The sequence below is a fragment of the Eupeodes corollae genome, chromosome 3 (assembly GCF_945859685.1).
Source record: "Eupeodes corollae chromosome 3, idEupCoro1.1, whole genome shotgun sequence".
NCBI classification, from domain to species: Eukaryota; Metazoa; Arthropoda; class Insecta; order Diptera; family Syrphidae; genus Eupeodes; species Eupeodes corollae.
Genome location: NC_079149.1, coordinates 135,431,331 through 135,444,326, shown reverse-complemented (window position 1 = coordinate 135,444,326; position 12,996 = coordinate 135,431,331). Strand labels below are relative to the sequence as shown.

Genomic DNA, 12,996 nt, shown 5'->3' with positions numbered 1-12,996 from the left:
AAAAAGTAGCCCAAATAGTAGCCCAATACCAATAAAAAACAGAACTTTTCTTATAACTTCAATCACAATTCATTTTTATTAAAAAAAAAAATTAAAATACATTTTTATATTAAAAAAAAACAACGAAAAAAGAAACATAAGTCCATAAAAAAAGAAAAGTTAACATATTATCACATTTAACATATTAGGGTAACTGCTGCAAATCAGTCTAGAAAAGCGATATCTTATCAGAGTTATCGTCATCGTCACGGGCATTTTTATCACACTGGAACATTGATTGAAAATATCTTTACAACAAATTTTTTTAACTGTAGCATCAATACGTAAGCGCATAATTGCATCGAGTGATGCTGTAGTCAATCGATTTCTTGGTTTTGTTTTTACACAATTCATGAAAGAAAATGTTCTTTCTACTACAGCGTTGCTCACAGGTAAAGTTAACAATTGCATTACGAAATACGCTAAATCCCCGAAAACTAATTCACCCGAAATGTTTTTTTACATTCAGAGCCAACTTTGTCCAAAATTCTTTCAATTTAGTTGGAAATTTAGAGGGAAAAAATGGACTCTAATCGAATAAAGGGAGCTTATTCCATTGTTCTTCCAAATTTTGAATTTGAGATTTGGGCTACTTATAGCCCAATTATGATTGGGCTGTCATACTGAAATTTCTGTCGGCAATTTTGGAAAAAGATAGCCCAATATCCGATAAATAGCCCAATCTGGCAAGCCTGTTTGCGGATACCGGACTTAACTTTATAATTATGCATTTGAATAACGGCGGCGTCGAAGGCAACACGGAATTTCAATTTGAGCGAGAACAAAACTAAAATTTAAGCCAACTGGCAAATTATCTCTTTTTATATTTTTTATTTATTTGTCTGAAAGTTTGACAACAAGATTGTTAAATAGTTTTTAGTCGAAAACAATTTGCATTTTTAAAATTTTTACAAATTGGGAATGAAATTAATTTGGGAACTATTTTTTGTAAATTGTATTTTTTCATGAAAAAACTGACTGTTATACTGAATATCGAAAACAATACTTTCGGTGAGAAAAAAGTTTGAAGACAATATTTTTAATTTTTGAAAAGCCATTTGAGTCGAAAGTAAAATTTTATCAAGTTTTGGTATTATTTTTTTGTTAGGTTTTTATTTTTTATTAAAAAACTGTCAATTCGATTTTTCTCAAAAATTTTTCGAATGTTGAAAACAATATTTCTTATAAGATAAAATGAGTTGGCAGCCATAACCTCAAATTTTTGAAAAGATATTTAAGTCGAAAATCAGTTTTTACCAACTTTAAGTAATGCTTTTTTATATTTTTATTTTTTATTATAAAAAACTGTCAATTCGCTTTTTCTCGAAATCTTAGCAGATGTTAAAAACGTTATTTTTCGTTGCCCAAAATTGTTTTGGAGATAAAATTATTTTGTATTCGTAAAATTTTCAAGGTGACAATTTTTTTCCAGTTTCTTGATTTATAAAAACCGTTAATTGGATTTTTTTTCAAAAATATACTTGTTTGGTTGACATTACAATATATTATATAAAATTTAATTCAAGTCTCTAGCGTCATTGGTTCGTGAGGTATTTAGAGTTAACCAAAAAACCACCCACGCAATTTTCTTGAGAGTCCTTTCTGCATCTTTCTGCCTTGTTATCTGTATATCAAAATTTATTTGAAATCGATATCTCTTCTGGTTCTTGAGCTATGGACGACGAAAAAACGTAGCGAACGTACGGACGTATGAACGTACGTACCGACGCACGCAAAGACATCTTTCTAAAAATCTTTTATTTTGACTAGGGACCTTGAAACGTTAAGAAATGTCAAAATTTTTATTTTGACAAATTAGACCCATTACAATAACTTCCTATGGGAGTTAAATATTTATATTAAATATTTATTTTCGTGTCATGAAAAAGTGCTTTCTCAAATTAGCCGTTCGGATACGGGCTAAAATTGTAGGTCCCTTCCATTCCTGACACCAGTACTCGCACACAGGAATGTTTGAGAGTTGTAAGTCACTAGGACCTGGTTCACAACGGACTGTTGCGCCACCCAATTTAATTTTGTTTTATTATGTTTAAGTAATTTAGAAGCCTTTAAAACATTTGTTCAACATTTATCTTTGATAAATAATTGTTTTAGTAATATTAACTGGTCAAATGAGTTTCTGGATAAAAATAAACATGAAAAGTTTCAATATTTTAAATTCTTTTTTAACAATGTTTTAAATGATTGTATACGTATGTATAACAGAAAAGTTAGCTCTCATCCGGTTTGGTATAATAAACGAATTTTAAATTTGAAAAATACCAAAAATGCAGCGTTTAAAAAATATAAAGAAAAACCTTCCCATGATTCTTATTAAATTTTTTCTCGTCTTTGGAAAAAGGTTGTCTTTCTTTCAAAATTTCTTTATTGTAATTATATTCATTCTGTTAAAAGTAATCTAAAGCAATCTCCAACATCTTTTTGGAAATTTACTGGATTTCCAACAACTATGTTTTTTGGTAATAATAAAACTAGTGATCCGAAAATGATTGTAGATTTTTTTGGACAGTTTTTTGAAAGTATTTATAACACTTCTACATCTTCAAAAATAAATTATCAATATATTAATGCCTTGCCATCTATTTTTGATTGTTCTAGCATATCATTTGACTTAACTGATATTGAAGATGTTTTGCTTAAACTTAAACCTACAAAAACTGCAGATATATTATGATTTTTTCCTATTGTTTTTCTTTATTGTGCAAGTTCTCATTCTATTCCCCTATTACAACTATTCAATGAATCTATTTCCAATGGTATTTTCCTGAATGAGTGGGAAGTCTCTATCATTGATCCGATTTTTTAAATCTGGATCAAAAAACTTAGTAACGAACTATAGACCAATAACTAAGCTACCTGTTGTTCCAAAGCTTTTAGATAGCCTTGTTCAAAATAAATTTAAATCTATAATAAAGCAACGTGTAAGTAAATATCAACATGGTTTTTGGAAAGGTAGGTCTAATAATTCTAATCTAGTAGAATTCACAAATTTTATCATTAATACTCTGGGCAATCGAAATCAAGTTCATGTGATTTATACAGACTTTGTAAAAGCCTTTAGTAGGGTTAATTTACACATTTTCTTAAAGAAACTTCAAGCATATGGCTTCCATGGACCACTACTTCAATGGCTTTCTTCATATTTACTTGGTCGAAAACAATATGTAAAGATCGGGGACTTTTTCTTAAAAGAGATTAAAGTAACTTCTGGTGTTCCAGAAGGTAGTCATATGGGCCCTTTATTATTCTTACTTTTTATTAATGATCTTTCAAGTGTTCTTAAAAATTCTCAATGCCTAATGTATGTTGATGACATAAAGTTCTTTTCTCGAATTTCTAATTTAAATGATTGTCTTCGGCTTCAAAATGATCTAAATTCATTTGTTGATTGGTGCAAGTCAAATGATCTGTTGTTAAATGTTGACAAATGCGATTGTATGGCCTACAATAGAACTTTGTTAAATATTATTCAAAACTATTCATTAAATAATTTTCCGATACAAGTTGTTGAAAAGTTCAAAGACTTGGGCGTTATATTTGATTTTAAATTGAAATTTAACTTTAAAATAATTATATTGTATCCAAAGCAAATTTTTTACTTGGATTCGTCAAAAGAAACTCATTGGAATTTTAATACACTATTAAATCTCTATATCGCAGTATTGTGCGTCCTGTTCTTGAATATAACTGTGTTGTTTGGAGCTCTACAACTGATTTTAATAAAAAGAGAATTGAAAATGTTCAAAACAAATTTCTCAGATTTGCTCTTTGAAATATTTATGAAAACAATATATAAGGTTTCCATCATTCTTATAATTCGAAATGCCTTTTACTTGGAATACAAACTCTTGAGTCGAGAAGAAAAATGTATAGTGTCATGTTTATTCGTGATATTTTGACTTCAACTATTGATTGCGAGAGTTTGCTTAACTGCTTGCAACTGTATGATCCTTCAATTTCCTTAAGGGCCAGACTGCTCTTTTCAATTGATACCCATCATACGCTATATGGACAACGGGAACCGATTTCCACAAGTTATAATTTATTTAATATGTTTTATTCTAGTTTAGATATATCGATGTCCAGAAACTTATTTAAAAGTCGATTGTTTACTTTATTTAATTGAATTTTTTTACTTTTTAATTTTATATATAATATGTAATAATATGTATTTATAAATTGAATTGTATTATACATGTACTTAATTTGAAATCTGTTGAATGTAAATTCGTAGATTGGTTACATAAATAAATAAATAAACAAATAAACGTGTTCCTTGAAAATTACAGTTCAGTTTACAATAGTGTTTAAATCCCCAAAATTTGAACTAAGATAAGTGCCTAAACTTCAGTGTTCCCCTTTCATAGACAAGTTTGCAGTTATGTAGTAATAAAAAACCGCTTAACTGCACTTAAACATTCAACTTACCTTAAAAAAAAGGTTTTGTAAAAATAATAGTCTCCAACGATACGGAAAATTTTTGAATCGATATTTGACTATGTTTCCATTCGATTAAGAATGAAAATTATATACTGATCGATTAAAAATCACCCAAATAATGTTTTTGAGGAAAAAAGTACAATTGCGTATTTGTTTTTCTCTAAAAATGTATTTTTCTATTTTCCAGTCTAAAATTCATTTTCCTGAACTTTTACTTTTATGTTGAAAAGTGAAACAAAATGATTTTTGTTCCAATTTCACACAATTCCAATGACAGATTTCTGTCATGTAAAATTTGGCGGTGGATTTCAAGCAGGCAATTTTATTTCAATGACAGAAATGTTTTATGATTACTATAAACTACCTGTCAAAAAAAATCCAATGTTTGTTTTCAATGGTCGCAATCACAAAGCTAGTGGCTACGTAGTGGGCAATTCTTTATTCAAGGGTATAACTTGGTGCCATTATTCTTTTCCCACCATGGTCCCGCCATGTGCATTAGGAATGATGTTGCTTATCAGTTTTTGCCACAATATGGTCTCTGCATCAATTCTTTTTTCAATTTTATGTGGTTTAAATTTTCCGTGAATAAGCAAATCATTCACTACTGCTTCCTTTATCGAAGACCAAATTTAGACAGAGTATCAACTTCTCGTGTATTTGATGCTTTGTCCGATTTCATCCAAAGAATTGTTTCGTCCTATCGTCCCACTGAAATCGTTGTTACGGGAGATTTCAATGTACCCAATTCTTCGGGGCTTCATCATACGGGCCAGTCAACACCAGAAGGAGTGTGTGCTGAGATCTTCGCAGAGTTAAACCACCTAACTCAGCTGGTCAACAAGCCCACTCGAATATCGGACTTGGTAGGTCGAGCAGAAAACACTCTTGACTTGTTTCTTACCTCTGACACTGATAAGTAAACTATTTGTGTTCTATCTCCTCTAGGCACATCTGAACATTGTGTCATATCAGCAAATATCTCGCGTAAAAACTCTCCAGTTAAAGAAAGAGCTCCTTAGAGAACCGTTTGGCAATACGAGAAAGCCAACTGGGACGGTCTCAATATTTACTTCAGGATCTTTAACTGGTCACTATGCTTCCTCGATAGTGATGTTGACGCTAGCGCTGATATGATCACAAGTTTGATTCTCCTGGGAATGTGAACTTTTATCCCGAATAGGGTTAAAAGCATCAGACCTAAGGAAAACGCATGGTTCGATGCGAGCTGTAAAGAGGGTTAAGAAGGTAGGTTTCCGTTTTTTTTAAAGCCAATCCAACTGAGGAAAACCGGAATAAGTTCAAGCAAACCAGGAATAACTGCAACGCCCATATTCGACGGGCCAAATTTTTAAATGACCAAAAATTACGGAAAAAAATACTTATCAGTGTCATTTGTAAAAAATATGAGGCATTCTTCCTCTTCCTCGGTGCGTACGCTCGTTGTGAATGACACTCCATTTGTTAGCTCTTTAGAGAAAGCAAATCTCTTTGCTAGGCAGTTCGCTGCCAGTGAGTGTTATGACTCCGCCTGTACTTGATCGAGTTAATGATTCTACGGGGCAAATCTTTTTTCGCACTCGTACTGTAGCGAGAGTCCTAAAAGATCTTAACATAATATAAATCTGCTGGTCCGGATGGTATCCCCTCTATTGTTCTGAAAAGGCGTTCTTCATCGCTGGCAAAACCATTGCGTAAGCTTTTTAATCTGTCCTACTCCTCAAGTCTCGTTCCGAGTGGATGGGAAATTGCATTTGTCCAGCCTATTCCCAAAAAAGGCGAATCTTCGTCACCGTCTAAGTTCAAGGTCATGGAAATGCTGATTAATTAACAGCTCAAGAAATATCTTGAAGAACGGAAGCTTCTTAATGACCGACAGTATGGCTTTGAAGCAATAGATCCAATGGTGATCTCATGGTTCATCTGCCATTATCCATAAATGGCTTAAAATTACCAAAAAGTGCTTACTTACCTCTAGCTGCAATATACCCCCACGAGATTACCTAATTAAAGTAATAAATATTCCCTTTTTTTATTAAAAATATATATTTTTAATATTAATTACATACACGAAATATCTAAAACCCTACAATAATATTATGTACTACTTTACACAGCATCGTATATTAAATTCCATGTATGCATTTTAGTGCAATGTTTATAACATTTTTAGCAAACAATATTATATTTTTATTATTTGTTTATATAAGTAGCTAAAATAAAACCCAACAAACAATAGTATGCATTTATTTTTGTGTTTTTGTTGTATACTCGTATTTATCTATTTCTATGTTTAATAATAATTTCTAAGTTTCGTGCTAAGGCAGTTTTGCATATATATTATTTTAATAATAATTAATTAACTTAATCTAAGTTAAATTCTAAACTATTTTTTTTTTAAAACTCTTTTTGGTTTTCTGTTTAAATATTTACAAAGCCTTTTATTTTATATTATTTCTGTTTTCTTAGCATCTAATAATTTTTATTTTGTAGCAATTTTAATGTTTTATGCTTAGTTGTTCCCATTAATAGTAGCGTATATAATTTTCTGTGTAATCTAACGGTATTTTTATGTGATTTTATATTATTTTTTTTTCTTAATATACAATTTTTAGAAATAATCTTTTCAACTATATCTATATTCTTTAATGTTAACGTTAACTCTCAACTGTGTTCATTTGCTTTTGAATGCGATTTGGGGCTGACATTTTTCTACACATGCCCCATCGATTCCACTTAATCCTAATTTTCTTTTTCTTTTTGTTTCTATTGTTTTTGTTAAATATATACATTGTTGTTTTTCCTACTGTGAAAATAATCAAAAAAAAAAGTTTAAAATAAACAAAATTAAAAGTTATAAAGTTGGGACCGTAAATGTGTAGCTGCAAAACATAATTTCTCTCCAGTTGCATCCCTATTAACATTTATTTCAATTGCTATTTTTGTCGTTATTTGTATTTAGCAACCCTTCGCGCTGTTGTCGTCGACTTTCGTGTCCTCGAGCTTTTCAGGATATATTCAGTGTGTGTTGCTCTTTATTACCGTTGTTGTGTGTCATTGCTTAAAGTATCCAACGAAGTGAAAAGTTTTGTTCTATTATCATCATCATCATCATCGTCGTCGTTGTTGTCGTTGTCGTTATCCTCGTGCGTCGTCGCTTGTAGTTTTTGTAAATGCAAAAAAGGTCCTTTCTGTAGAGATATTTTTTGGCCGACACAAGAAAAAAAAAGGACTAATGGGAATTCCTTTGAACTAAATACACAACATACAAACAAATGTTTGTATTTTCTTTTTGTTATGCACAAAAATGAGCAAACATTCAGGACGAATTTGTCTTTTTCAAAAACTATAATAAAGAAATATTGTGTCCTCCGAAATGGAAATTTGTGTGCGAACTTGTAAACTGTGCAAAACTATTCTTGTCTATCAAAAATATTTAAGAGGCAGGTTTAATAATAAAAAATAAAAAAAGAAACAATAATTTTATTAATAAAAAAATACTTTATTTTTATACAAGAAAAAAAAATAAATGTTAAAATAAAACATAAAATCAATACAAAAATTAAAACAATATATGCAGAGTATAATTTTACATTATTTTTAATCTATAAGTTTATGTTTATGTTTTATGGTTTGACTTAATTGATTTATGTTTTAAGTACAGTTTTTTTTGCATTTTAATTAAAATGTTAACAATATAATATTTGTAATTATATTTATTGTTAACAATTTTTAGCACCTACATATTTTTGTTTAAGTTTTTTGTTTATATTTTGTTTTTAAATTTAAAACCATGTTAAGTTTGAATATGTTTATGGTGTTTTTTTTAGTTTTATTTTTATTTAAATGTTCTAAGATATGTTCTTAAATTTTATAATACAATGTTTTTGCAGCTAGAATATAGTTTCTAATTTTTAAATTAATTTGTATAAACCATATTTATATATTTTTGTTTGTGTATATGTTCGAACGAAATTCAAAAAGGAAGTTTTTGTAGTGCAGTTTTTTTTGGGGTGCATCAAGTTTTTCTGTCGATTATTATTTTCTATGGTTGAAAAGATTAATAAATGTTAGAATATTGTTTTTTGAAAACTGTGAGGAGCAACATGATTTATTTTATACAAAGCTCGAATGCTGGGAATTTAAAGAAAATCAAGATTGAAAACAGAAAACAATTTAATGCTTCAAAAATTTGCTGAGACCTTGGAGGAAACTAGATTTCCAGGGAATATCTGTTACCTGTGATTTATTCATTTGTTTAGAGCTTGGGACAAATTAAACCAATGGACAGGTTCAGACGATATAAGAGACTACTTATATGTCAGCTGTCATTGTTTTTCAACATTGAAACCTATAGTTATAACTTTTTTGACAGGTCAGTTAGGAGCCAGTTACAGCTGTCATTGAAATCGATCCGGTAAAATTTTTGAATCGATATTTGACTACGCTTTTCTTCGATTAGAAATGAAAATTATATACTAATCGATCGGAAATCACCTAAAAAATGTTTTTGAGGAAAAAGAGTGTAATTGCACATTTATTTTTCTCTAAAACTGTATTTTTCTATTTTCCGGACTGAAATTCATTTTCCTGAACATCTGATACTTTTATGTTCAAAAGTGAAACGAATGGTTTCACTGATTTTTGTTCCAATTTCAATGACAGACTTCTGTCAGTAAAAGTTTTTCGGTGGATTTCAATCAGAAAATTTTTTTCAATGACAGACACTTTATTTATTAACTATAAACGAACGTCAAAAAAATTACAATGTTTGTTTTCAATGATGAATACCAATGATAGCTATAACTGGCACCTTAGAAGTCAGCTATCACTGGTTTTCAACATTGTAACCTATAGTTATAACTTTTTTGACAGGTCAGTATTTAAGGTTAGAGTTGATCATTGAAAGTAAAATTGACAGGTGAGAATACAAAGAAAATAGAACACTTAAAGTGGAACTACTTGGCCAGTTTATATTTCTAAGATTTCTAATTCTAATTTTCTCAGACGAAGCAGAGCAAAATTCAATATTCATTCTCACCTAGCAGAAAAATGAACTTTGAATTTATTTTTATACTTTTTTGAATTCTACGACAAAGATTTCTTAGTAAATCAAATAATAAAAATTCAGTTCGAAGATTTCTGACAGCAAAAGTGAAAAATTTGTATGTGAGGTTTCGTTCATATTTCTGAGAAATGAGAAAACTCTGTGATCATAGAAATATGTGAAGTGGACAATTTTTAATGAACTGACTGTCAAATTCCAAAATTAAAAAACAATTTCGTTTTATTTTTATAATATCAAAAAGTAATTGCACAGTAATTTGTGCTTAAAATGCATTTTCTTTCTGACAGAAATTCATTTTCGCGGTGGTTCTATTTCATGAAAAATGAATTGTTCCGGAAATTGTATATAATTCGAATGAAAGATTTCTTTCCGAAAAAAAAGACTGGTGGTTTTCAATTTCAATGACAGAAAATTCCAAGGATCGCTATTAACAACGACCTGTCATCTAATCTAATGATTTGTTTGAGTGATGAAAGCCAATGATACCTATAACTAGCACCGAAGGCACCTTTTTTGGAAAGTTGACTGGAAATGTAGGTGACAATTTATTGGTGTTCATCATTTAGACTATACATTAAAATTTATTTGACAGCTCGCGATCAATGCAAATTTTTGTCATTAAAAGATATTTCCATTTTGAAATCCACCGCAAATCCGTCATTGGAATTGTATTAAATTGAAACACAAATCAGAGGAATGGTTTGTTTCACTTTTTGAGTTTCTGTCAAAATTGTTATTTAATTTTACGTTCATTTTGGACATCGAAATCTAAATTTTTGCAGGCTTTTTTGTTAACAGCTGAAAGTTGTTTTAACATTTTGACAGCTATATCAACTTTGTAGTTGATTTCTAATAAAGTCCCTTATACTACCTGAATCTTCCCAATGTGAACTACACATAAATGTTTAAAAAACTCACATTTCTAAACAAAAAGTGACGTTTCTAAACAAAAATTGACATTTCTACTTAAAAACAAAAGTTTGTAACCAAAAACTGACGTTTCCAAACCAAAACTGACGTTTCCAAACAAAAACTGTTGATTCCAAACAAAAACTGATACATCTAAGCCGAAATTGACATTTATGAAAAAAATTGGAAAAAGACTATTCGCGCTTTAGAAAACAATACAAAATTTAATAACAAATATATTTATAATTGCACACTTGTTTTCTTTTGTTTAAAGTTAATATTTTGTAGTACAATAAAAATTACATATAACTGTCATCGTTGAATTCGTTCAAATCTGATTTATTACTTTCGTTAACGGTTTCGAAGTTTATATTGAGGTTTCCTAATCTATCATAAGTGACATTTGAATTATTATTATTATTACTATTACTAATATTATTTATATTATTAGTACCGGAATGCAAAAAATTATTATTTTCATTATTATCATTACTATTACTACTTCTACTACTAGCACTATTATTATTATTATTTATATTACTATTACTATAGTGTGACTCTGTCGTTGAAGAGTCAAACCTTTTTAATTGTATCGCACGTGAATGGCGGATTTCCTGTCTACTATATTCATCGAAATAATTCTCGACCACAATCTCACCTAAAAGACTATTAGCAGCAGCACCAACACCAGCACCAGCAACTTGATTATGACGTTGTCCTGAAGTTGTCAGAATAGTTGTACAATTTATACTACTGCTTGTAGTAGCATTAGGACTTATTGTGAATGATCCAGGACGTGGTACGACATCTGGTGGTGATGTACAACGAGCTGGCAATGGAGTATGGGAATGTCGTTGGTTCTGTTGATGCTGGTATAGATGGTGTTGATGATTACAATGATGATGGTTATGGAAGCGACGACGATGAAACCTTTCTTGTTGTCGTTGTCTCCATCGTTGAGGTTCATTATGATGCTGTTGTTGTTGTTGATTTTGTTGTACTTGTTGTTGTTGTTGTTGTTGCTGATTATAATCCTTATATGGCCGAACGTGTAATCGTGGCCGAGAAACGTACCGTCAGAAAATCTCATCCAAATTTAATACAACATCGAAATATCAGGACAAAAAAACCCGCCCTCATAATGGCACCAATCCATTGCGTGTTGTCGGATTTCTAGCCATATAGATTTCCATATCGTTCTCAGTCCAATTATCTGACGTGTCACAATAGTTATTAAGGGTATGTGTCGATCCAGCAGTCGAGTATCTTTAAAAAATATATTTTTTTTAATTTAATTATTTTAAAAATAATAAAAGATGTTTTATTTGGAGAAGTGTCAAAAGGAAGTCAGCAGGGTTCGTTTTCTGTTATCATAAAGAAACACCCTTTACATAAATGATTAAAAACAAAAAGTACAGAATCGAAAGTGTCTCCTCTCAAATGAAAATTATAAATATTATAATTATGTACAAAGTATGAAAGATAAAAATAAGTGAAAGAACAATTAAAAATAACCAAATAAAGAGTGAAAAAAGAAGAATAAAATGAAACCAAAACAGTAGCGTAGATAATTAATAGAACATAAACAAAAGATAACAGTAGAGGCAGGTAATGTTAGTTCGTGAAATATTGTTGTTAATTATTATTTTTTAATTCCATTTAAAACAAAAATGTAATTTGTGGCATTTATGTTTTGTTTTTCTTTTTCGAAATTGAAGCAAGTTAGTTTGTATAGGCATAGGCTGTAGGCAGTGCACGGCAGAATTTATTTATTTTAGTCTTCAAATATTTTTGTTTCTCCATCCATTTTTTTTTAACCCACTTACCGGCTTCCTGGTCGATGACTGTGAATATGTGGTCCATTTAAATGGTCTCGTGATCTAGATCGCGGCCGTGACCGTCTTGAACTAGACGCAATACTTGTTGGACCATGAATTGAGCCGGCATATGAGGCACGCGACATACGTTCGGATGCAGCTGCCAGTGATTGACGCGATTGCCGGAGTTCCGGTCGTGAATTAACTAAATTTGTGGGAAATGCTGTACCAAGATATCCGCGATGTGAATTGTTAGAAAAGCTGTGCTGCGATTGGCCATCGGCGATGGATCTGAAGTAAAGTTTTTTTTTTTTTGTTTTGTTCATGTGATGAGTTAGAGTGGTGAATATAAATGACAACAAGAATATACCAAAAAGAAAATGCATATAAACTTTTTGAATTTGTTGTCAAATGTTTTAAACTTTCCAAAATTCCATCCCACCCAGAATTCCAATTGAATACTTTTTGATTCTGATGATTTTTAAATTTTGTATAAATTGCCAAATGTCAATTTTGACATTAATATTAAAATGTTAAAAAATCACTACTATTTCATCCGAGACACAAATCGGATTTTGTTATTCATTTCATTAAAATTGATCATTTCTTTTACAGAACTCGATAGATAAGTTGCAAGTAGAATCAAAGTTAGCCTTTAGTAGAAATGTCAAAATTAACTTTCGATTCCCTCCGCAATTTAAT

General features: G+C 30.3%; 2 protein-coding genes across 7 annotated transcripts in view; one reads left to right on the top strand and one right to left on the bottom strand.

The window, feature by feature from the left end:
- The window catches only part of LOC129952885 (rab3 GTPase-activating protein catalytic subunit), a 60,036-nt gene that overhangs the window by 2,776 nt on the left and 44,264 nt on the right, over window positions 1-12,996 (top strand). The window lies entirely within an intron of this gene.
- LOC129952884 (TLR4 interactor with leucine rich repeats) overlaps window positions 10,790-12,996 on the bottom strand; it is a 184,126-nt gene continuing 181,919 nt past the window's right edge. For 5 of the 6 annotated variants that reach the window (XM_056065814.1, XM_056065810.1, XM_056065812.1 and 2 more), the window contains 2 exons: window positions 12,304-12,585; window positions 10,790-11,743 (listed from right to left, as the gene is read on the bottom strand). In XM_056065814.1, coding sequence (XP_055921789.1) covers window positions 11,614-11,743; window positions 12,304-12,585 — 412 coding nt within the window. In that variant the 3' untranslated portion in view covers window positions 10,790-11,613. The remainder of the gene's footprint in view (window positions 11,744-12,303; window positions 12,586-12,996) is intronic. The other variant, XM_056065815.1, reaches the window with a different exon arrangement.